Source organism: Oreochromis aureus, linkage group 11 (assembly GCF_013358895.1).
Source record: "Oreochromis aureus strain Israel breed Guangdong linkage group 11, ZZ_aureus, whole genome shotgun sequence".
Taxonomy (NCBI): Eukaryota; Metazoa; Chordata; class Actinopteri; order Cichliformes; family Cichlidae; genus Oreochromis; species Oreochromis aureus.
The window spans coordinates 31,422,749-31,448,271 of NC_052952.1; the positions used below are offsets into that span (position 1 = coordinate 31,422,749).

General features: G+C 39.2%; 1 protein-coding gene across 2 annotated transcripts; it reads right to left on the minus strand.

Annotated features, from left to right (window-relative positions):
• smarcc1a (SWI/SNF related, matrix associated, actin dependent regulator of chromatin, subfamily c, member 1a) lies at positions 1 to 24,981 on the minus strand. Of its 2 annotated transcripts, none has more exons than XM_039619401.1 (28): positions 24,728 to 24,981; positions 22,394 to 22,513; positions 22,211 to 22,296; positions 21,769 to 21,850; positions 21,010 to 21,102; positions 20,834 to 20,903; positions 20,476 to 20,545; positions 20,195 to 20,270; positions 19,691 to 19,816; positions 17,956 to 18,050; positions 17,289 to 17,419; positions 15,963 to 16,022; positions 15,786 to 15,823; positions 15,301 to 15,419; positions 15,016 to 15,087; positions 14,730 to 14,843; positions 14,215 to 14,368; positions 13,526 to 13,636; positions 13,346 to 13,405; positions 12,493 to 12,751; positions 11,442 to 11,603; positions 10,352 to 10,407; positions 9,234 to 9,387; positions 8,726 to 8,904; positions 8,375 to 8,509; positions 5,398 to 5,764; positions 4,646 to 4,771; positions 1 to 3,302 (listed from the first exon to the last, which is right to left on the minus strand). In XM_039619401.1, the coding sequence occupies exons 1-28, from the start codon at positions 24,911 to 24,913 to the stop codon at positions 3,211 to 3,213; spliced, it is 3,393 nt and encodes a 1,130-aa protein (XP_039475335.1). In that variant the 5' UTR covers positions 24,914 to 24,981; the 3' UTR covers positions 1 to 3,210. The 2 variants fall into 2 exon arrangements, with proteins under 2 accessions (XP_039475335.1, XP_031612595.1); XM_031756735.2 differs by having other exon boundaries at positions 17,956 to 18,074.
• Between the last annotated feature and the right edge of the window lie 542 nt (positions 24,982 to 25,523).

The window sequence follows — 25,523 nt, forward strand, 5'->3', positions numbered from 1 at the left end:
TTTTCATACAAAACACAGTTTATTCGACAGTGTCTAGGTCCAAGTACCAACAGACCCCATACAAAATAAAAAAAGGGGGGGAGAAACAAATGCTACAAAGAACAGAGAGAACTTCCATCTACACAAAACATCTCCTTGAAAATACATTACCAATAACACAAAAAAAAGGTATCCATTAAAGATAATATATGTAAAGGAAATCCCATCATATTTAAGTGATATTACATAACAAGCCTGGTAAAATGTTGAATGGGAGGGCACGTTGAACGAGAGTGTGAGCGAGGGATGGTACGGTGTGTTTGTGTGCTTTCTTCTTCCAACACACTGGGAGAAGAGGGCAACAGTCAGTGATGCAGCAGTCATGTGGGCAGGACAAAGAAATCACTTTAAAAGAAATTAAGAAGAAACAAAAAGGAAGGAGGTGGGGAACAAGAGGTAGCAAAGGGGTGCGCAGAGAGGTAGCAGATAGCAAGAGGAAGATTTCTAGAAGAGGTAGCTAGCAGATGGAGGAGGAGGAAGAGGTAGCAGAGATACTAACAGTGCTAGCAACAGGGAAGGAGTAGTAGTTCTGGTTAAGACTTCACATTAAAACATCCTCATATTGGATTTATTATTCACTTGTATGTCAGCTTTAGAATGATGCAGGATGGTGAATGCAGACCATTGTTGAAATGATGATTAGAGCAGCAGGAATAAAATAAACATTTTAATTTATTTAAAGCTAACTTGCAAGTGTCATAAAATGTTTTTAATGGTTGAAAGCACTTGCTGATGACCTGACAAAAACAACTACGTCATGAAGAAAATGGACTTCCAAATGTTGAGAGTGACTCGTTTCGAGGAAGAAAATTCCGATTTTAACTTCCAAGATTACTGACATGAAAATACTTTAAAAAGCTCAGAAAAGGGAAACCCGAGCAATGGAAAATGTGGGGAATACTGCGACAAACCGCAGCTAATAAATGGATCTTGTGGTGAAACTGTTGGGCCATTGGCTTTTTGGAAATATGCAGTCCTATCCTAGTCCTAATTCAGAGAAGAGATGAAAACAAAAACAAAAAGCTCATAACGTTTCTTTTTTCCCCTTTTATAGCTACTGGACTTGATTTTTCAACTTTATCAGACATTTTGTTCAGCTGATACTGAAAATTAACACGCAATAACTGTTTTTCTCTCAGCTGAGGTTACTTTAAATTTCCCATTACAGAAAACAATAAAGGAAACCAGCATCCAGCTTGAGTAGCTGATATTTAAATACCAAATCTGCACGTAAGTATTCAGTGGTTTCGCCCCTTGTTTAATTTAATTTACTGTAACATCACAGGACAGAGCGTTTAAGGACTAAACAGTTATGATTGCTTAGTAACTTATTTTTCTGTGTAATGGTTTGATACACGGAAATGAGGATATTGCAGAGTTTTACAGTAGCTGGAAATTAATGCAAAACGTGCACTAAAGAGGGGAGGAGGGGGAAGAGGCATTAGCGAGGTAGGCAGCACTAGGCGTGAAGAAACTGAGCATAAGAGAGGGGGGCGGGGTTTAATCGCTACAGTATCAGCACCTAAAAACATCTAGAAGCCCACCGTGCTGAGGAAGAGCATCGTCGTGTTGTGATGTTTCAGCCGCATCACAGCGTCTCCCTCTCTGTAAAGGCTGTGTGAAGGTCAGCAGGAGATTACATGTGTGTTTGTCCAGTGCTTTGTGGCAGGGTCTGGCCAAGTCGGTGTGTGCATGCAGCCTCCAGTGTTCGCCACAGCTTAGCTTACATGTCTGTGTGTGTGCGTTACAGTGCTGCAGGTGGTGTGACAGACAGAGGAAGGAGGTGGATGTACTTCCTTTCATGGCCGGACCAAGTCCCAACTTGTGCGTCACTGAATGAGATTTAGCTTCCAATTTAGTTTATATTTGCTAAATACTGCAAATGTCTTTAGTATGCAAAACTTTTAAATGTTAAAATCATACAATTTAAAGGTTTTACTTCTCTGACTAGGAGGTCACAAAGTATTGAGAAGAGAACTTGGGACACTTGGGTATTTCTGGTCTTTTTTAAATGGAATTTTAAAGTCTAATCAAATCTAGTAAAAAGTTTAAGAAGTAATTTTAGTTGAACTCTTACATTTCAAGCACAGCTAAGAACAATTTAAACCTTTTCAGAAGGTACCCTCTCTCACTCCTATACTCAGAGACTGTTAACAGTATTTACAGCTGCCATTTTTGGGGGGTCAAGGAGGATGCACCTTATCAGACAAAGGCAGACCTAAAGTTAAGTCTCAGCCTGCCTCTTTGTTCAGTTTTGACTTTATATCTCAAAATCAGCTAGTGCAGAAGTGAATGAAAAACAGATTCCATACATTAAAAAAGGCACAAATGACCATCACCCAGCCCTCTGTCTGACACACATTCACAGACACACACTCACACACAGAACTACAGTGTATCATTTCAAGAGGAGCGAGAGGTAGATACTCGACAAGACAAGAGTGAGGGCAGGCTGGGTCCCCCGTGTGTGTTTTATTCATGTTAATGTCTGAAAAATCTGCTTGCTTCAATACACACACACACACACACACACACACACACACACACACACACACACACCACCCACTCCTACAGGTCACACCGGCCCTCTAGTCTCGCTAGCTCCCCCTAGTGTTTGTCTTGGAGAAAGAGGAACCAGACAAAAAGCAGGGCGTGTGTTTTGTGAGACTGGAAGGGGGTTCCAGTGCAATTAAAACAGCACTGGAAAAAGAAAGGAGGAAAAAAAAGAAAAAGAGATGAGACAGTTTTTTTAAACCATTATTTGTTCTGTCTCCTTGTTTTGTTTTCTGTACACAGGGTCATTCTCTACATCCTTGGTTTGGCCCAACAGAGCAGAAAACAGTGTTTATTACTAGACGACCCTTGCCGCTCTGCCCTGAGTGGAAGTCTGTATGTATGGGTGTATGTGTGAAATGTCAGGTTACCTCTGCTTTTGAACCCTGTGTGTGTGTGTGTGTATCCTGTGATGAAGTTTATAGTAGATGTGAGTGCTGAGTGAAAAATGTCGAGCCAGTAGCAAAGGCCATCAAAAAGGGGTTGATGTTAAGAGAGTTAGCTTCAAGCTTGTGTGCTTTTGTGTGTGTGTGTGTGTGTGTGTGTGTGTGTGTGTGTGTGTGTGTGTGTGTGTGTGTATATGTCCTGTGTGTTCGCACGTGTGTGTGTGTGTAGCTCTTAGTTGTCAGCCACTCGCCCACTCGGAGGTGCTGGAGGACCTACAGGAGCAGGAGGGATCGCATCAGGCTGTGCAGGTGGTGGACCAGGATCTAAGAAAGAGGGAAAATTCTGGTTTTAGAGCATAAAGGAAGCAAGCTAAAGTTTAAACAAATCTGAACTAATATATAAATGAATATGAAGGTAACTGTAATCCTGGTATTTTCAATACCAGTCATGTGTAATCAACAAGTTCTACATGGTATTTAACCCTTTAGTCTGGCTTTCATCATTTGCATTTCTCTGTGCAGTTGTAGCTGCACTGTCTCTCTTCTGTCATATTCAAGAAAACATTACAACACTGCTTCACAAAGCGATAAGTTTGGATGTGAAGAGCTTTTCACAGAACCTGAAATTCTTAAAGCTTTTACAATGGTTCAATTGGCTACCATCCTCCTCCAGTACAATTTATTAATCACAGATTAATTGTGGATGCAATTTGTAAAGCTGATAACTGACTTTAAGAGCTCCCTCTACTGGACGATGAGGCAAAATACATCAAAAACAGTTTGTATGCTTAAAGACAAAAAGGTTTAATTTCATCACAACAGTCTACCATGCTTAGCCTAGCTAAAGGGCAAGTATTAGACTAACGCACAGCAGTGGTCTTATTTTGTTGAAGAACTAGGATTGTATTTTACAGCAGGCTTTAAATTAAAGCCTGCATTGACTTCTGGTAACCTATAACTTATGATGATGGGCAACATAAATGACATCCTTAGGGATGAAGAAAATTGTATTTTTCTCCTCCTCCTTTTAAAAATATTACAGGTTAGGTATCAAAAAGTGCAAACATAGCTTAAAAGTTAATAGTCTAAGAATTAATGGTATCTCTATAATATGTCATCTGCAATAAATCTAACAAATTTTGTTTCTCTTGAGGAATGTAAATGCTGAGAAGTCTCTTTAATATAATGCAAAACAAAAAAAACGATTAAGTAACTCCATCCTTAGAGTTCAAATTTCAGATTTAGTACATGTGGAAACACAAACAGCAGCTGCCAAAAACTTAAATACATATCATTACACTGGTGCTTAATTTCAGATGCTGATTGGCTGCTTTACAAGGTCAGAGAAATCAATGCAAACCACAGGGTCTGTGCGTGCTGTGATGCTAATAAGCAGCAATGATCCAAATGTTTAGCTGCAGCTGACATTCAAAGTAAATACCAGCTGTCGGCTCTGGGTCAAAGCATTATTTGATTTCCCAGAAAGATTTTGTTTCTTAGGTTGTTTGTTGCGTAAATACAGGATTCTAGAAACAAGGCCATAATTTAGCGTGTATTGGTTTTGGTGAATTAAATTTTCACAAATCAACAGAAATAAACCACCTTGAGTTTGCTTATATATATTCAAAAACAACAAACATAATGAGAGGGTGACTATTTATACTTACACATGCCATTGGGCGCTCCAGGGTGGCGTGGGGGCATCATGGGAGGCATGCCACCGGGAGGAGGCCCAGCAGTAGGAGGGCCAGACATCAAACGTCCAGGCATTGGCTGACCTGGTCCCATTGGTCCTGCAGCATTGAAAGTACAAATAAGAGAAATCAGACACACGGAGATCAGATGGACATAAGGGAGATTTAACAAAACATACATGAGATGCTTCAAACAACAACCAACATGATTTTGTAGAGGAAAAACAGGCAATGTTCTGTCCTTATCCTCTGAGAACACTTTGATATGTTATTTTGCTGAAGTCTAATGTAATGAGCCAATTATATGTCCACATTTTCCTGCAGTTTCCAACAGCAAATAATCACCAAGGGTTAAAACCAGTCCAAATTAGTGGGACTTTAATAAAGTAATTCATGTAGTTGTTCTTTTAGGTAGATTAAGGCATCAATTTAAAAAAAAAGAAAAAAAAAGATTAAAATTGTTAAGCAAGTTAGTAGTTACTACCAAGCTAGCTAACAAGTGGCCAAGATCTAAGATTACAAAACATAGCTGCTAGTATAACTGTGGGCATATATGAAGACAACCCACTAAAGGCAGCAGAGAGTAGCTACTGAGCTATCAATATTTGATATGGCAAACAAACAAAGTCATAACCTGGTAAAGCTGCTGACATTCTTTCCCCGTTTCAAAGCACCTTAATCTCTGTATCACTTTGAACACCAGTGTAGTTTTCCTTTCCCTTTACCTGTCTGTCCTGGGTGGTGAGGGGCCATTGGGTGGTGACCCATTGGGGGGTAGCCAGGGTGCATTGCAGCGCCGGGTGGGGGCCCTCCATGGTGTGGTGGAGGTGCTCCGTGGTGGGGAGGAGGTCCTCCGTGATGTGGTGTAGGTCCTCCTGGGTGCATGCCTGGTGGAGGGGGCCCAGAGTGTGGTCCAGCCCCAGGCCCCTGTCCCTGTCCCTGTCCTTGGGCCTGGGCAGCTGCAGCAGCAGCAGCAGCCGCGGCTGCCGCTTGCTGCTCCATCTGCTGCCTCGCCTTCATTTCGGCGTATTTGAGTTGCTCCATGTGGAACGCCTGACGCTCGGTTAGCAGCTGCTGCCTCTGAAGCTCCAACTGCACAGAAATGCAGGAACCATGAGGAAAGATGATTTTAAGACATTTATAATACCAAATACCAACAACAACTGGCAGGTATTGCAGTACATAAAGTTTCGTTTTCATTGCTTTATATCCTGATAAAGTCTGCTTTGCGCCAAAAAAGTGGACACTGACAAAAAACAGTTTTTACACATACAGGCTTTCTTGTTACAGGCCACAAAGGTATATTTTACAACTACTTTTAAAAATGTTTTTTTTTTTTTTTAAATCTTTAAAAACTGTGTATGCATTTGAGAGCTGAAGAGCTCGTGCTCATTTCCATTTTGTCCAACTAAACAGGTCGCTGTTTTGGCCGTTCCCGATATCAATCGGCGGCCTTTCCAGAACTTCTCTAGTCTGGCAGCAATAATTCTTCTTCCAGACTGAACCTGCAGCAGGTGGACAAGCTAGCATGTGTGCAGCTATGCTGAAATGAATGAGCAGAGTCCTACAATAACTACATAGGCCGCTGCACTCACCACACATTCCTTATACTGATGAGGCTGGACCCACATTATCATCAGGTGGGTATTTCAAAACATGGGTATAAAAATAAAGAACTACAGCCAAAGTCAAAAAGAAAGTTTATGAAGCTAAAAAGAAATAAACTAGCTTCATGACAAAAATCAGAATAAGAGAGGGGCAGGTCTGTTCAGTTCCTTCTGCATAGCACATACAGCTCTAAATAAAGCCTTGTGTTTCTTTGTTTTAGAGTCCCAGTGTTTTACAGTTTATGTTAGGAACAGCAGCAGGAGTGGGTTGGTTTCATTCCAGTGTTCAGAAAGCCTCTTTAATCAGACTCCTTTTCATGCACTGTTTACAGCTGTGAAACTGGGCTACACTGCCAATGCTGCTACTGTGAAAACACAGTTTTACACTCTCACTAGCGTCTCCAGGGATTGTGCAGGGACAGAACACACACAAACAAGAGCTGAGAGTCATTCATTTGCTCTGTCGGGGCAGGTAACACTTTCACTTGCCTCACTGAACAACAGCTTTGCTTTTGAAAAAATGTTCTCCTCACAGAGAATTAATGCTGCGTCTCTTTTTCAATCTCTATGGAAGACTTGGGCCAAGTGGGGACAAACTTGTTGACTGGCCAATATCTGTTGATGAATTAAATATTTACTAGTTACTCGTGGCAATATAGCAACCAAAGAAGCAAAACTTTGTAACGCAGTCTTTTCCGGACAAGGATGTGCTTAATCCAAATACAAATGAAGAAGTTAGCTTTCTTTTTCATTTTAAAGTGTTTTACAATTATTTTAATTTTTTTTTTAAAACAGTCTAATAAAGACTTCTAACAAGTAAGGATATTTGTATATTTACCTAATTAATTATATGGTAGTGGTGTAGTGCTGCAGTCATGTTCCACCTTATAGCCTCCTAAAATATTGACAATTGTCCCAATTAAAAATGTCTGTTCTGCTTTAAATTTGGGAGTTTAAATCAAACATTCAACTTTATCTCAATATCTTGTGAAAAGTGTTGTTATTTTTATAAAAAATATTTCACAGGCTAAGATAGGGTGTCTGGAAGTATGAACAAGTTAAATGTAAGACCTTTATAACAGACTCTTAAGTGAATCTGCTGTGAAAGTCACATAAAAGTGAAATATACCCATCCCAAATAAACCTGTTGATGGCAAGTTGAAATGGTGTTTAAGGAAACGTACAAATATTTGGTTAATTTTAAAACGCCATCCAAATATTTATCTTTTCAGACTGCTACAGTAAACCATTTGCACACATGCAAAACCTATTAGGTGAAACCTTAACGATGCAGTCATGCTGTATGAGCTAATTGTGTAGCATTATGTGCCAGAGATTTTCACGGTGGTGAGAATGAAAACGTTCTTGGCTCTGTGGTGTAGCGGTTGAAACATTTGCCGCACACAAAAGATCCCCAGTTCAAGGCTGGGAGGAGACACAAACAATGCCTTAAACCTTGATTATTGTGTGTATCTGTGAGTCCATTTGGGTCTGAGTGACGTCCATGTGGTTGCCTGTTTTTTGCCACTGCTCGGACTTGTCTGCAGAGAATTTACATTACAATGCATGAGCCTCGGGTAGCAGACTTCAAAATGAGTACTCTGCTGTTGGGTCTCCAGGTATCTGTATCCACAATGTAGTATAATAACCACACGAGGGTCACAGGCTAGTCTACTTTTCATGCCAGTCCCAGATTAATGGGATGGCTGTGTCAGGAAGGGCATCTGGCATGAAATCTGTGCCAAACCAAGCATGCAGAGCCGTCCGCTGTGGTGACCTCTTGGGAAATACGGAAGCAGCTAAAAGTACCTAAAAACATTCTCCTTTGACTTAAATTCTTTTTAAAAAAAACTTATTAGTTGCATTAATATTTTAATATTATAGACCTTTCAAACAGCTAATTTTCCACTTTAGTGAGTAGGCGTAGCTTTAAAGTGCCGGATGAACTTCTGTTAACAGCTCACCTTCATTACTGATAACCACAGTTATAAGCCTTTAATGAGCATTAGAGGATTTGAGTGCCTGCATTAACTGAAAGTGAAGGGTTCTGCTGGCCAACAGAATACAACATTGTATTGAAGTATTCCTGACTTACAGCCTCTTTCTCACGGTCCATGATGGTCTCAAGTTCCTCAAAGTGCCTCAACTTGATCTCCAGTTTCTTCATCTGGGTCTCGACCAGCAGAGCCACCAAGGACTTGATCTTCCTCTCCTCCACTGCTGCCAAATGCTAAAAGGAAGGCAATGGGCTGATGGTCAATATCTAATCAATGCTAAATAACCATTTCCAGCATTTTACTACTTTAACACTTACTAAGGAAAAAGTACAGGATTCCCTCAGAACAACAGGTACACAAAATTACAGCAGCAACACAGTGTCATTTGAGAAAAGCTGAAGTTGTTCCATGCATTTGCTGTTGCAGAGTCAGCAGTCCTGCAGTCTCACCTTGGCCTTTGTGGCAGCAGATGCCAAGGCAGCAGCGGCCGCAGTGGCAATGTTTCCTTCGCCGATATCATGTTCCAGCTTCTTGCTCTTGTCCTCTCCCTCCTCTGTAGGGGTTTTCTCCTCCTTCTCCTTCTCCTGGTCTGAAGATGATGTCTCCATAGACTCCTCTTTGTCTTTGTCTGATGAAAAAGAAAAAAAAAAAAAAAAGTAAAAACTTTGTCAGTTTTAAAAAAGAAATTTTTTTCTACATTTCTTTTTTTTTAAAAAGAAAAAAAAAATAGAAAAAGAAAAGGTCAAGCACTTTTTGTCGACTTTTTAAAGACTGTCTGCTGAAAAACATAATATGATATTACAGACTAATGTCTATCAATTAAACAATAAAACATTAAATACATGATCAAATCATCAAAATAATCAACCAGAATTAGACCCTTTAAATTGCAATTTAAAGACAAAGTTACATGCCTGTGAAACAGAGCTTTAGTTTCACTTTGGCATAAACTGTTACCTGCTTGAGCGGTCTTAGCCTCCCCTCCCTCTTCATTCTCTTCTTCACGCTCTGATGCCTCCACTCCCTCTTTTTTCACCTTTTCCGTTGCTTCTGTCTTGTCGCTCTTCTCGGCAGACTCGCTCGGCTTCTCAGCCTCATCCTTCAACTCACCCTGAAGGTCGAGGAAAACCAAAAATGGTAGGCGTGCCACCACAGAAGAAAAAGAAAAAAAGAAAACAACTGTACTGCAAGTCTGAATTTAAGATTTGCCGTTAGATTTGAGAAATAAGTGTGGTTCAATGTAGCTAGCTGCTTAAAATTGTTGAATAAAGGACATTCATCTACAAAAGCCTGGGAGTACACTCAATAGTGGATCAAATCTCGACCCTGTTAACTTTCTTCCCCCCAATCACTAATGTATGATAATGAATAAGTCAACAGCCACTAGTGTCATTACAATCACCCTCTTTTTAAAGCACGAGACAAGGGCTAAAAGTAAATGAATTGGAAAGTTCAAAATCGTGCAAAAAATAAGTGAAGTGGCTATCAATGTAATAAGTGACAACTATCAAACCTAACATGAAGCATGGATCAGGTCATCTGTCTGCACGGGAATACTCATGAACCTGTTACAACATGCCAGACTATCTGAAGCTGTAATCTTGTAATTACATCAGAATAATGGAGTTAGTCTTTGTTTTGTTTCGTTTTTTTTACTCTTGAGCAAAACATGATGAACTGATCTGGCCGGTAGTAAGAAATTTCGCAATATTTTGCAATTCATACACTCTTAATAGAACCTGAGGTATAATCCAAACCATAGTTTTGATCAAAATAATCTACCTCACCATTGGATGGGATTATGTTGCATCTCCATTACCAACGCTTGTCACCCCTCCCGTTATGTTACAAGTCTGGTTATATTGTGTACTTTCAATGAAAAACCTAAACCATGAATGAATTCAGGTATGTGCATGGCCTAAATTGGATGTTTTAATCTGATTTATTAATCAGTCTGACCTTTTAATTAGTAGGGGATTTATTATAATATCCATTCATAAATAGATGTTTAAAAAAAAAAAAGAGTTTTCCTATGAGACCGTGAACATCTGAAGATGCATGAAAGGTGGTCTCACCTTGTCGGCCTGCTGGGAGTCGGAGTCTGTTTCCATCTTTTCCGGCTCTGTGGTTTCTGTAATTGACAGGAAGACTGAAAAATCAGCATCTGTCAGACAGATAAAACTAACAAAGAGGGTCAGAGATTATTTTAAATACATTCTAAATTTACATGGATATTACCAACATTTGTGATATGACTGTAGCTGAATAGTCAAACAAAGATATATCACCAAGATATATAAACACCATCAAAAAGCAGCGTCTGACATGCAGGTATTAAGGTTGAAAGCACTTTAAATGAATAGGCCCACAGGAAATGATAAGTGTTGTGTGTACACCCACACGTGACCGGGTGAATACATGCGTGTGGCTGAGTGTTAAACCATGTCACGGGTGCACTTGAGCGTATGTTAAGAGTTTGAATATTGATTTTGTGCCAGTTGAGTGTTTTAGGCTAAAGGAGGCATGGAACACATTTAAACTTATTGATTACAACTGTAGCTCAAGAGAGCATTAATCCTAAACACGTGATAAGTATTGTGTGTGTGTGTGTTTGTTTGTGTGCAGGGGTGGTGTGGGTAATTTTCAAGACAGCGCAGAGAGAGAGAAAGCGGTGAGAACATGCTTGAGTGTGGTGACCCAGTTTTCTCCTTCACCTCCTCCCACTGCGCTGCCCCATCTGCAACCGCAGCTTTAATCCACTGGTTACCACAGCAATATACACAGAAACACCACAACATTTCACAATACGTCTTTACTCCTCAGTAGCCTGCTGGTAAAAGGACTGATGTGTAACAAAATTTAAATACAAGCCCAAATATGATGACATGATGAGAAACATCCGTTAGCCTGGACATATGCACAGAGCAGCAATTTAGAGTGGACATCCCTCATTTCTGAATAACACCATTATGTTGGAGCTGGTCACAAAACTAGCAAACCTCAGCAAAGACAGACGATTATTTTAGATGATACCTGCCTTTCCCCAACAGGAAATGCTTGAGGTATTACACCTTCTAACATGTCTATAAATATGTTAAAGACTTTCCAGGTTGGCTTGGAGGCATCAGCCCATCTTTCATTACTATCTGTACAAATGACACTCACCAGTCTTTTCTGGCTCCTCGGGGGCAGTTCCAGCAATGCCGCTGCTCTCCAAGCCGAAGGCAGGATCCACCTTCCCAGTAGTTCTGGCCGCCTCCTGCACCTTCTTCACGTGAGCCTCCACCAACTCAGCTGGCACCTCTTCGCGCACGCGAGAGAACTCCTCTGCAAACAAAGAGCGGATGTTTTTTTACTTTCAGACTCATTGATAGTAATATGACAATTCATTAGTTCGTGGTGTGCTCAGACATGAAGCTAGTATTGTATTCCCAAGCATGCCAGCTGGACTGTGCAGCTTGTGTCATTATAAAGTGAATAAACAAAGTAGTCACATATACACAGACCGTTTTTGGAGCTGCTTTCACTATTGTGTGTGATTTTATTAATCACTTGGTGTTCTCGTAACAGTGTTAATTACTCACAGAGCTAAACTATTTTTTTTTTTTAACTGTACATAGCTATTTTCCCCTCTTATTCTTCCCACTTAAAAAGAAAAATAAAAGCCACACATCAGTATCGCCTCATATTCTAGCTTAGCTGACAACAATCAAATCATTTGATATTCATTAATTACAGTGACCAATGTTTGTCTATTGTCTCAACTAAATCTCATGTTACGTTATCTGAGCAATTCAGTGGTTACATTTATCTTCTACTGGTCTTTTCCTTTTTAGTGTAACTGGCACAAGACCAGGAAAAATATTACTAACTAATATTAATAAGAGCTGCTAACTTGTGTAACAGGTCACTTTTAGTTACACAAAAGTAACATGTGTAACCAAAAGGCAGACATTTCCTCTTTAACGTTAAAAAATCAGAACCATTCAAAACCCAACCTATGTATATTTGTGGCTGCATGATGTTGTTTAAGATACTGAAACTGAATATACAGATAAATTCCTAGTATCTCCTCTGAAGTCAAGAAAGTGCTGCACTGATATTTGTTGTAAATGTTTCTGTTTCTAACTATTTAGCAATTAAAATACAGAAGCTCATTAAAATATCTTATAGACTAAGAGCCTGCAGTTTATGGCTTTTTCCCACCAGCTCTCACCTAGTGCTGCCTTGGCTGCAGCAGATGCCACTCTAGGATCCACAACAGATGCCAGGAAGGCTACTGTGCTCATGACTGGGTTCCCAGACTGGCTGAAAGGTATGGGCTGATAGGCAAGAGGACCGAGTGTGGCCTCCGTACTCTCCAGGTATGGATCTTCAATGGGCAATCGCAGGAAGTGCAGGATGCACTCATCTTGGGTGCGTGAACCAACATGCTCTGAAACTTTGTTCCAGTCATCTTTATACATCTCCAGGGCCTAGACATAGGTGAGAGGAGTGATGATACAAGTATTATTTTAAAAAGAAAGCCAGAGAACATTTAATAAAGCAAGAGTTATAATTCCACGAAGCATAAAGAGTTTATCTCCACCTTCTTTTTTGTTAAAGACAAAAACACAAAGAAATATAATGACAAGAAAAAAAATGGTGCTTTTTTTAAAATCAGGTCATAAGAACGGGCTGAGCTTGGTGATCAGCAGCAAAACATCTAAAGTTTTTCTTATTTAACCTCCTAAGACCCGAACTCTTCCACGACATGCATTTTTAATTTCTCTTTGATATTTGGTCACATTGGGGCCCAATGAATGTAAAAACAAAGAATTTCCAGATTTTTTTTTTTTTTACCTTATTTTTGTTTTTAAGAAAAATAAGAGCCACAAATGAGGATATTCATTTAAAATTTTGATAGAACAGTAGCAGTATAATGTCCTTGTAAGTGGATATCAGGCCCATGTAGAGCAAAATTGAGTATTTTGGTCAAAATAACCAAAAATGTGATGTCCACATATGTGGACGGCAGGTCCTAGGAGGTTAAAACAGGACACTCCTATCTTCTGTACTTTAAGACTCACCTCCAGCAGCAGCAGAGTCTCCTGCTCAGTCCATTCTCTGGTGGTGCTGCCTGCTTTACCCTGAGGAATCAAAGTCCACAATAGACATTTCTTTGTTTTTAAATTCTAACACACCAGCTCAGAGAGACTGTTAGAACTTTAAACATGAAAAACACATTAGGAAGTTGAACAAGTTCCAACCTTGATGCTTTTCTTGTTGTAGAGGTCAGAACGAAGGCTAAAGTTCTGCAGGTCGATGGGCTTGTCTTTGCCTTTGTCTGCAAAATTGGGCATTGGCTGTGGAGGAGGAATCTGGAAAAAATAAAATGCCCACACATTAGCAAACCATCTTTATGAAGATGTATTTTTTTTTGCAATGGGACCATCTGAGACATGCAATGAAGCTCATCAATGAAATGGTACAAGGGTATAATGGAGGGAATCCAGAGAAAACAACACAACTGTGAATTTTATTATTATAATTTCAATGAGAATTTTTTTGCAACTATTTCAGTTCGTTTTTATTTTAACATCTTGATCAAAATTAAACACCCTTTGAGGTTAGTGTGTTGGACAGAAAAAAACAAACAAACAATCAATCAAATCACAGATGCCATGCTTCCCTTTTAAAGTGAATTGCTAGCAAAAGGGCCAAATTCTTCAGGAACTTGATCCATAACAAACAACAACCCCCCCCCCCCCCCAAAAAACTATTTTAGGTGTTTAGCGATAACGTTCAGGGATGTTATTAAAAGCGGCTCTGGAGTGATAGTCATTACTCAAAAATTTCTTTTTTTGGAATCAATCTATTTATCCTTAAATAACACAGTCCTTGCCCACACGAGTGGATTCAAACCTACTTCTTCCATCCCTCTTTAAGTTGTCCTTACCGGTTGGGGTCTGTGGTTAAGAGGCATGAGGCCAGAGGGTGTGTCAGCCAGCACAGTAAAATGAGGAGTGGGAGGGGGGCCCATCGGCAATGGACGAGACTCTGCATCGACCTGGTAGTTCACCAAACCCCACTGCTCCAAGAATGCATGTACCCTGGAGGGGGAATAATTAAATTAAAAAAATAATTAAAACAATGCCAAGCTACTTATCATCTTCTCTTTAAAGCATTTGTGGTACCTACAAGGGTACCAGTCAAATGCATGGCATTTCTTCAGGACTGTGTTTGGCTGAAGGCCTCCCAGTAGGTGTTAACTTGCATAATACAGTGACTAACTTTGTTGTGGCTTGGTCAGCTTTACCATTAGAACAATTCAATTCATTTAGGGTAAGTTTTTAATATTCATAAATATTTTTTTATTGAGTTACCCACTGTCCATTAATCCAACCAAATTAATATGTAACACAAAAAACCAAAAAACCCCAGAAAAGTTAAGAACATGTGGATCTGTCGAACCTCATGATGGCGCAAACATCCCCAGTCAGGTTCCTGCGGCAGGAGGTGGAAGTGAGGTACTCCTGAGGATTCAGCCGATACGTGTCGATCATGAAGTTGCGATAGGCCAGGTATCTGTGTTGGAAATGTTGCAGTGTGTTAGAATGACAGGAAACTTATTACATGAAAGCTGCATTTTTATAAATGTGGGACTGATGAGTTTGTGTGTGTGTGTGTGTGTGTGTGTGTGTGTGTGTGTGTGTGTGTGTGTGTGTGTGTGTGTGTGTGTGTGTGTGTGTAAACTCACATTTCTGGAGTTTTGGACTTGTTCTTTCCATTGAAGAACTCTGGCAAGGCTCGTCTCTCGATCTCATGGATGCTAACAAGAAAGGAAAGGAAAAAATATTGATAGATATCAAAGTAGGAAGAAACAATGTTATTCCTAAAATAAAACAGCAACACCTCACTATCTCTCCAAAATAAAAAGCCTCCTATCATCTCCACTCCACATAAGCTTTTGAAAACTTAGTTATAACTTATTAACTAAGTTATTTGTGTAATGTAGCTTAAGTTTCAGATTCACAACACTTACCTGTTGTAGTCAAACCAAGCAGCATAGCTGGGGATAACGATGTGATGCGTCTGTTCAGTCACATTGTCCTCATTGGCATCCAGTCGGTTTATTTCACTTTTGCCTTGTTCCTCATCATCCTGCAGAAGGATAAGCAGACAGGTCACGTAACAGCAGTCTGAAAAAAGTCATCGTGCTGCGTAATTACAATTCATGAGACAGCCCTACTTTGGAATTAAAGTGGCTTTGCTCACAAACATTTATTTAAAAAAAACAAAGCCTGTATAAAGAATGAAGAAAAACAGCAGGTGCACGCTAGTTTTTAGTTCTTCGAATAATAACTATAGTGATATTTTAATCGTACCATTTCCTCATATTCCAATTAGATTTAGTTTAACTGAATCAAAATACACTGTTTATATTACATATCACTCCCAGGAGAACACAGTAATGCTGTCCTTCCTAACTACACGTGGAGAGATAAAGATAGGCATCAGTGGTCTTACCTTTCCACCAGACATCACAGATTCATCTTCCATGTCATCTGGAAAAAAAAAAAAAATAAACATCTCAACTCAGGTTTGCTTTTAATCTGCGGGACAGCTTATGCTCACATACAAAAGATGCTAATCTCACTCATATAATTCCTACACAAGGATACAAGTTCATTTATAAATACATACCCAAGTCGGCCACATTCCCTCCTTTGACCGGTGTATTCTCGCTGTCTTTCTTTGAATTTGCTGTGCATGGAATAAAAGAAAAAAGTGAACAAAGTGAAGTACAGAAGAGGGGAAAATTAAAATATTTAAGAAAAATTATTTAAAGACGGTCTAATTCAGCCATGAGCATGAAGGCAATAACGAGCTTTCTGGTTTGCAAAAGGGGAGACTAAAATAGACTGAGTGTGTGTCTGTGTGCTGGAGGAAGAGAAGGAGATTTCTTTGGGACAAAAGTGGGACATAACGAATGGGACTTGGTCTAAAAAGAGCATTATAGACAGAATTGTGTGTGTTGGTTTTAAAGGGAATCTTTAAGCAGAATACAGATCATGAAAAAGAAGCATCCTCAGGCTGTTTTTCTACTTTCTGACTTGAAAACTATGTGCGTCTCTGGGAATGTTTTTTTCCCCCCTGGTGCTGAGGGGATTTTCCTGTCATAATAACATAATCATTCAGTGCACAGCAGCCACATAGAGAAAAATCACAAAAAAATGAATTTAAAATTGAATGAAATAAAATTTGTCTCCGTTTAGAAAAGGACAAACCTTACAAAGAGAGAAACAGGACAAAAATCACAGTGCAGGTTTCTTACTGCTCATAAAGCTCTAGCTGAACATTGCAACACATAACAACAAGACTGAAGAGGGCACTTATGACAGGAACCATTTAAATATCCTAATTTCTGTCTCTGATCTTACTGGCAACTGCAGACAAATACCATTAAAAACTATTTAAAATATGATTATGTTACAATTATAGATAAAATCTAAATACGACTCAATTGAGGATCAATTAAATGTAAAGACAGTAAAGTCATTTTAGTTATGCGTACTTTGCTATACATGTTAGAGCAAAACTTTACATTTGTAACTGAATATTAAATGCCCTTTTTATCTGCTTATGTAAAATTTCTTTAATATTACTATTCTGTGATGTTTAACTACATTTAACAAATATCAAAATATTGATGGCCAAGTTAGGATGCCTACTGTGGTAAAAATTATTTGGTCTATGCAAGCAGTTTGTGTGTCCATGTAATCACCTAAATTTAAATTCAATTAGTTAGGCATTTCATAATAACTGTCTGACGTTTTCTATGACAGCTAAGACAGAATAATTAAATTCATTTTAGAGGGCTAAAACATTTAATGAACAAGTGTATTTAATTAATCTAATGATAATCCAAATTAATGCTTTAATACACAGGAAAAGTATCTTACGTACAGATGGTAGTTTGCAACACAAACACAAAAGCAACCAAGCTTAGCCCCTATTTTCAGCACATACCATTCTTGGAGATACTGCCCTCCTCCATGCTAGCACCAGCTGAGGAATCGTCCATGTCTTTTGTCATGTCCTCTTCAGTGTCCTCCTCTTCTCCTCTGTGGCCCCGTCGTTTCCAGTGAGGTCCCGGGTTCCTGAGAGAGAGAAATGATTTATTTGCTTTTCTCTAACTGTTAAAACATGACAAAAATCAAACACCAGGATAAATAACTGATATCTTATTATACTGCACCACAGGGCTTCATTGTCGTCCTAATTCTACTCACATCAGTCTCACTGCTGTACAAAGTGACATGTTCATTCATTAAACTATAGTCTACATTGACTCAATCACACATACACAGTGCTGCTACCATAAATGCTCCCTAGCACAATCAGTGTGTATAAATACCGAAATACAATTAGTCCCCAAGCCTTGGAATATTTAATTTTTACAGCATAAAGTTTATTAAGATCTGCTTAAACAAAATTAATGATACATCTCCTGTTCCTGAGACACAGTCACATTTAGGCCTCTTGTCTTTTGAAAAAATGTATTGGACCACCAAGTTTTTTCCTTTAGAGACAAATCTGAAGTTTTAGGAGACCACTTGCACAAATCTGCGTTTACTCAGTACTTGCTCCATTTTACACTACCAATAAAAACAAAAACAAAGAGAAGTATCCTTACCCCTTCTTGCCTCCCTTCTTACGGGACTCGGCTGGAGTGCTCGGCGGAGAGGGTGAGCGCCTCCTCTTCTTTCCCGCAGAGTTGGCCTTGCGCTCCTTGCGATCAGGTGTACGGGAAGACTGATCAGACAAACCCCGAGCAGCGCAGGGAGCGAGGGATGGAGGATGAGAGAAAGAGCGGCAGAATGAGAGGATGGAACGGTTGCACACACAAGGAGGGGAAGCGGTGGGAGAACGACGGCAGGAGGGGTGGAGCGGGGTGGGGTGGGGATGCCGTGGAGGTGGAGGAGACAACCAGGGTTCCTGTATACTGTCCTCTCCAAACAGACACTCTTTCACACTGACCCTCATTTCAGGATCTGAGGAATTTCTCTTCAGCAGCAGACAAACTTCTTTTTGTCCAGTTGTCAGTATTTGATTCTTTTTTTCCCCTTTTCAAATTTAATAAAAAAGTAACAAAAAAAGGCTCCAGATTAGATAAAATGAAAAGCTTTTAATGTGTTTGCTGTGGCTCTATAGATGATGTTAACTCTATGCACTCTATGACTGCATCCTGGAGATTTATGCAAGTCCTACAAAACAATTCATCCAGTTGTCAATGAATTTTGAGCTTTCATAAGTATTTCTATCTTGCAGATGGTGCTTCATCCACCAAATTATAACAACTAGTAGAAAAGACTAAGCCTGACCAGTCAGCTTTTCATGCATTAAGTAAAAGCTTCATGTGAGTGCCCGCCTATTCAGCCAAAACTCACACTCTAGTGAAAGCTTCATCTACAGCTTCACACATGTAAACAAGGATGAATATGCTAGCCAGCATAGCAGTTCCTGATGATTAGGTCAGCTGGCAGGCTGTCCTGAGTGCACTTACTACAATGGCCATTCTTGGCAGTCTTTTTTCTGTTTACTTCCAGGCATACTCTGGGGTTGAGGATAAATAAAAAGCTAATTCATATAAAAACTTTTTTTTTTTTTGAAAAGCCTAGGGAAGCATGTGCTTACTAACCTCATAGATGCAGTTCACTCAATGTTTTATGTGAGTCCCTGTATGACAGAGGTCAAGAGTAGAACGTAAGGGTAACCCAAAGAGCTACAATTAATAGGAAACTGGAGCACTTAAACATCTGTGTGGGCAGTTTGCTTAATGTTCACATGAGTGATCATGAGGGATCAGTGAAAAGGCCAAAACAGTGTAAAAGAAAACTTAATGTCTCTGGCATCATAGCTTTTGAGGTTCATTTACCTAACATGAACAGGAACCCTGAAACTCATTAGAAATAGACAAAGTGTGAGGAAAGGCTTGGAAAGGATGGGCAGCATGCAGACTGAAGCCAGTTGTGAACGAAGAAGAGTGAGGTGTACAATCCATACAGCAAAGCAACATGCAACGGGACAGACTAACAGTAAAAACATTCAAATTCACACCACCATCCACACCTAGTCTCAGTCAAATAATTTCCATTGCCAGGCTTACATACAGTACAGATTTGAAGACCAATTTTAGATTAATACCTCTACAAAAGAGCCAATTTCAACACAAGTCACTTGTAACAATGATCAGGTTGCTGCCCTTTAACAACAATGGCAGGACCTGTGCTGTCACACTGTACTGATGAAACGTGGCTGGAAAACCTGCCTTCACACACATGATTCTCTTGGATTTGAAGTTTGGATCACTGACACTGAGACACACACACACACACACACACACACACACACACAGCAAAAACACATACCTCTTCCTCTTTGGGGAAAATCCTCTGGCGGAAGCTGACTGGCTTCTTGTTCTCATCCACTTCGTAGTCTTCCTCATTCATCCACTCATTGAAGGCATCGGTGTCTAAAACCCACTTGGCATGGACCTTATCAGAGTAAGGAAGGAGATAAAGTAGAATCAACTCATCAATTTACTCTGCTGGCCTAATTTTCCATTATTTCTCAGTAGAAGACACTAGAGAACAGTAGAAAAGACAGAAATACATAAATGTGCAAAAACAAGGAAATTGGTTAGCTGAGGTGGGAAAGCCGCTTCACTTTACATTTAAAAATAAATAAATACAATAAAACTTTGCTTGGTATGCAGGTAGAAACACATGTCAGATGCATACAATAGTGACCCATTTATATTCTTGGGACAATTTATAACCACATAGGTAACAAAAGCCAAAACTGGAAACTCTAATGACACAAAAAAAGTCTTTCAGTATCAAAACAACACCTATTGGTTAAAGACATCTCACCTTCCAAGGTCTGTCAGTGCTGGGTGGGTCCTCTGGGTCACCGTCTAGCTCACTGGCTGACACCCAGGTGTCGTAGCTAACAAAATAAAAACAGTTATCAGTAACTTCATGAAGTCATGAACAGAAATCTCTCTCTCAGGATGATTTGAGTGACTATTTCTTTTCTTTAATATAATGCCAACATTTTCCTGAAATGCCCAAATATTAGAAGGAAATAATTTACATCCACCAGCTGAAGCACAGATCTGTTTGTGAGCTGCTTAATGCCTCACTCTGCTCACCTGTCTGGGTAGAGACCCCAATGGACCAGCACCTGCTTGTCTTTCCTCATGACAGGACGCAGCCACTCCTCTGCAAAACATATACCATATACCAATATTCAGGATTTTTCTAATTATTCACAATTATTTACAATTTTATAAGCAAAAAAAAAAAAAAAAAAGTGATAAGATTACCAAGCAGTATTTTATCACTTTACTATATTTTACGTCACTTTAAAAATCTTTCATTATTTAACTGCAGTAATAAGTTGGTTTTAGGTCAGAAGGATAATGAAGTGAGAATGAAAGAAAGGAGATATGTGGTTCACATTACTTGACTAAGAATTAAGTCAGTAAATTACAGAGATAACTAACAGACCTTCTTCTTGCTGGGATAGTGATGGGTAAATAATATGGGTGGCCTTCGATTTGTCATCAGTAATGGAGCCCTGAAGAGAACAGAGAAAAACAAAATGAACAGCTTAAAAGGCTGCTACACCAGAGCTTCCCACGAGAATTTTACTACTCTGGAAATCATTTCATTCCTGTGCTCACCTGGTGTCTTTTGATGATGTCTTTGAGCTTACTAGCCTGTTTCTGCTCGATGTCTGGCGACAGGTAAACAGTGGGTCGAGTCAAGCAGTTATTCTACACATGAAGAAGGTTTAAGTTAGAGTCACGCAAAAAGTTGCTTTATAACAAAGCTTGAAGAAAAGTACACTCACTCATCTCTCAATGCAGTGATTACAGTAGAAGTTTTAAGGGACACTTGACAACACAAAAAAAAACACACCCTTACCTCATTTCCATACAACTGCACACAGTTACAAATCTGCTACCTGCACACTGGCTAAATGGAATCTGAACGTATTCATTTAAAATGTTAAAAGACTTGGAGTTACTGTCGTTTAATTATGAAACTTACACTAGCTTTAACAATAAACACCCTGTATGCATTTTGAATATGTGAATGCCAGTTAAACACAACTGCAATATCTGAACTTCATAACTAGAATATACGAAGCCTAATTGAATTTTATTAAAGACTGCACATGATTAACAAAGTTCTTATGTTTGTTAATCAAACATAAGCACTTTGAAGTGCTCATCTGACCAATAAAACTGGGAGAGAACTTTGAATCCAAAGAACATCTTCAAGCACAGGATAAATCCCAACATTTGTAAAAAATAAGACTATGCAAATCACTCCCTTCAACAGACTTCATTGCAGTTTTTATGTGTCGCCTCATCACATCACACCTTATATTTATTAAACATAAGGAGTAACTCGAGCATAAGGACTTTGTCTTGTACCTGGACCAGGTTCTTTTCAACATTTAAGAACATTTCCACGTTCCTGTCCATCCGGGAGGGATTCTGTAGGTCAAATCTTCGCCTGAGAATGACACAAAGCCACATCAATATTCAAATAATAACTCTGCATTTATTATGACTTTAGGTGCAACTTCTATGACCTACGCCATCCATGGACTGCTCAGATATTCAACTTGGGGGACAAATAAAGTCATTCAAGGTAGTAGAATCACTGGGAACTGACGCAAATGTTTTGTTTTTTTTAACTCCATAAACCAACATCCTAAAATACAAGACCATTAAGATTTTTGCTTATCTTCAAAATGCACAACTGAGATAGTTCAAATTATATTTCTAAGACCAATGACTTCAAAAGGAGGGTTTAAGTTAATGATCAATGTCAGACCCATCTGCTCATATTAAGTTACATAAGTTAACTTACCAGCCTTGCTCGCTCTTAAACTTGTAGACAGATCCCAGAATGTGACAGAGAGCACCTCCTGCCTTGAAATCCAGGAAACACTTGGCCTGAAGATATGAGAGGAACCATAAGAACAGAACATTTTACCATTTGGGATTCAACTGTGATGGTGATTTTCGTAGAATGTAATGTTTGTATGCTTACAGGTAGCTTTGTAAGAGCAGGATTGTTGACTCTTCGCCCAAATGCGTCTTCCTGGAAATGCAGCAGCTGGACCACGAGACCTGCCAGGGATTTACTGGAGGGGGAGTCATTCTGGACGTACTGGAAGTAGGCACAGAAAAAAGTTATCAGTAACATGATAGCAATGGCACAGATTCCCATCTCATCTAGCAGTCTTTTTTTTTTTTTTTTAAGCAAATCAAGGTGGCCAAAAGACAGAAAAATACAACCTACAAGGGTTTAGATTTTTTTTTTTTAAATGAATTAATTCCAAAGAAATGCTCAAAAGTCTGAGAATTTGATAATAAGATAACTCTTTATTGTCATTGCACAGTCATACATAGTACAATGAAATTGGAAAACTGTCCCACAACGACATTGCATACAACACAACACAAGTTATGTTACTGTGATGTGTTAAGTAATAAAAGAAAATAATAAAAAGAAGTCTGTTACCATGATATGAGCAGCCACGAGAGTCGTTTACTAGAGCTCCAATTCTGTTTTGTTTTGCTATACTATTATTAAGCAGTGGGGTATAGATAAGTTAGTCCTGTAAAGAGGCTCATGCACATCTCAGATGGCTTAAGTCATGACGGAGAGCATCATTAGCATGGTTATCAGCAGCTGGGAACATCATCACAAAAATAAGAGCAAGCCTCTCTCCAGAGTATGTCCAATCGTGAATTCATGAACCAAATCATATAAAAACTATTGAGTAATGTTAAAAAAACATTTGATTATTTTGAAATTCAAACGTTTCTTGGATCATTATTTTAATTTGCTGGGGGACAAAACAACAGGGTGATATTCACAGGTGGGCAGACTTGAGCAGATGAGGTACTACAGCCTAGAACAGGAGGTTTGGCTACAGGAAGCAGAGATAAGAGTTACTGAAATAATTAGGCAGATTAGTCGACTATCAAAATAATTGTTAGTTGCAGCTCTAGAGAGTCAACAGACTAATGATTTTTGTTTAAACTTGTTATATCTTTTGCCTTGCATGGGAACAGGTTTCTGCTTAGACTGCCGTCCCTGAAATCCAAGTCCTGTTTCCAGCAGGACAAGAGGGATAGTTGGGTGGTATTTATTTCCTGATCTTTTTGCTCCAGAGAATCAATCTTGACCAAAAAAATTTAAAAATCAAGTCATGACTTTATCCTTTAAGGTTTAGCCAGTGCAAAATCAATGTAATCCAAGAGACAATGTTAGTGAATCCCATTTATATACTATTGCATCACCAAATAATGACACAAGGTTTCAATGGCTTATTTTAGATTTAGTCTATGCAAAATTAATGCAACACAACAACTAAACACTGACCAGAAAGATCACAGTCAACAGCAACAAAGTACATTTAAAACTGGAAGACCTTCCACTGCTATATGGCCTCAAATAACTCACATAAATATCTTTGCAAAAACAACAACAACAACAACAAAAAACAACAAAAGGATGTATTTATTATTCTTAAAGGCAAATTTATTGAACAGTGCATATGCTTAAAAAAGCCAAGTTTATATATTAAATATTGTAATATACATCTGCGTGTAAACGCTGTACTCACAAGCCCTTATCTATGCCATTTCATTTGAATAATGTTTCTGCTATAACTTGAGCGGGCACAACGTGTCAGTGGTTTTGAATGAGAGTCTGATGTGACAAGAGGAGCATTCTTTGTTTGGCTAATTCAGTAGGCAAGTGCAACCTGCACGGTGTGCTATGCTGCTGTGTTGACAAAACTAAACACACTGACAGCATGGAACAGGACTGGGCCTGCAAACAGCACGCAGTGAAGTAGATAATTATCTTCTAAGTAAAGTACCTTTTAAGATGGCATAAAAAGGAGGCTGGGGTTTATTTAGCTAATATTATAAGTTCTGCATGGTATGTCCCGTGACTTACATACAGGTTAGCATCTCGGGCCTTTTGAAAAACTAATAAGAAAGTTTGGTTTATTATTATTTCTTTTTAATGAGAAAGTTATTACATACGGGTTAAAAAATTATACGCGGCTATGTGTCGCTCGTTTGTAAACATTTCCCCCCTGAGCGTCATATTAGTAGCAACATTGAATGGGCAGTTAGCGAGCTAACTATAGCTATTTGATAAACAAGAACTGATAACTCTATCGGTCTAGGACAATGGGCAGTATACTGACGGTGAACTCCCAAACAAAATTATATAGAAGCACTCTTAAAACTTAACTCTACTTAGCTCTGGGTGGCTGCAGCTAACTAAAACATGAGCGCCCCTTTGTGCTAGCGAGACGCGGGCCTTCATAGAAATCAATGGAGGAGCGGGCAGCTAGCTTACCTTCTTGTAGTGCTTTCCGATCCAGAGTCGCACAGTCTCCAGCTGGGATATCGTGTCTGAACTTTCCCAAAATTTCGCAGACGGACCACCATCTTTCTTTCGTCCCACTGCGGTTAAACCACCGACGGGGCCAGTGGTCGGTCCGCCCGAGCCCGTTCCGCCTGCCGTTGTCGCCGCCGTCGCCATTGTGTGTTTTGTTCGCTGCGTTGTCTTTCTCCTCCACGGCGTCCCTCAGCGTGCAAGTTTTCGAATGACATTGCGCAGCCGCAAACGTGTTGAGCATTTTGAAGTCTCGCGAGCCTGAATATCAGATGGTCCATGGGATATGTAGGCACCTGAGAAGATTATTCCTGTTTTTTTTTAGGTAGTTTGTGTTAAAAGTAAGACGGCGTATTGGGGCCATGGTATGTAAAATAAAAAAAAGGGGGGACCGGGTTGATATAATAACTTAATAATAGCAATTATAAGTTATTTGGCGGAGTACAAAATATCAATTTCCAAAATTCAAGTCAAAAATTTCAAAAAACGTAAATTAAAATAGTACATTTTAAAGAAAAATCTTGTACTCTTTATGGTTATAAATTCACAAAACTAAGAGGAAAAAAAACTTTTAAAAAAAATCTAAGATTAAAGTCTAAAATTTATTCATTCATTTGATTATCATCATTATTATTATATTACTCTTGTCCGTTGTTCTCATGTGGTTTGATACTTTTTCCTGCAACATATAGATTTGAATCTTCGTATGAACTTTTATAATCCAGTGAATGTGTTTTTGCCAGCAAGATCCAAGTAG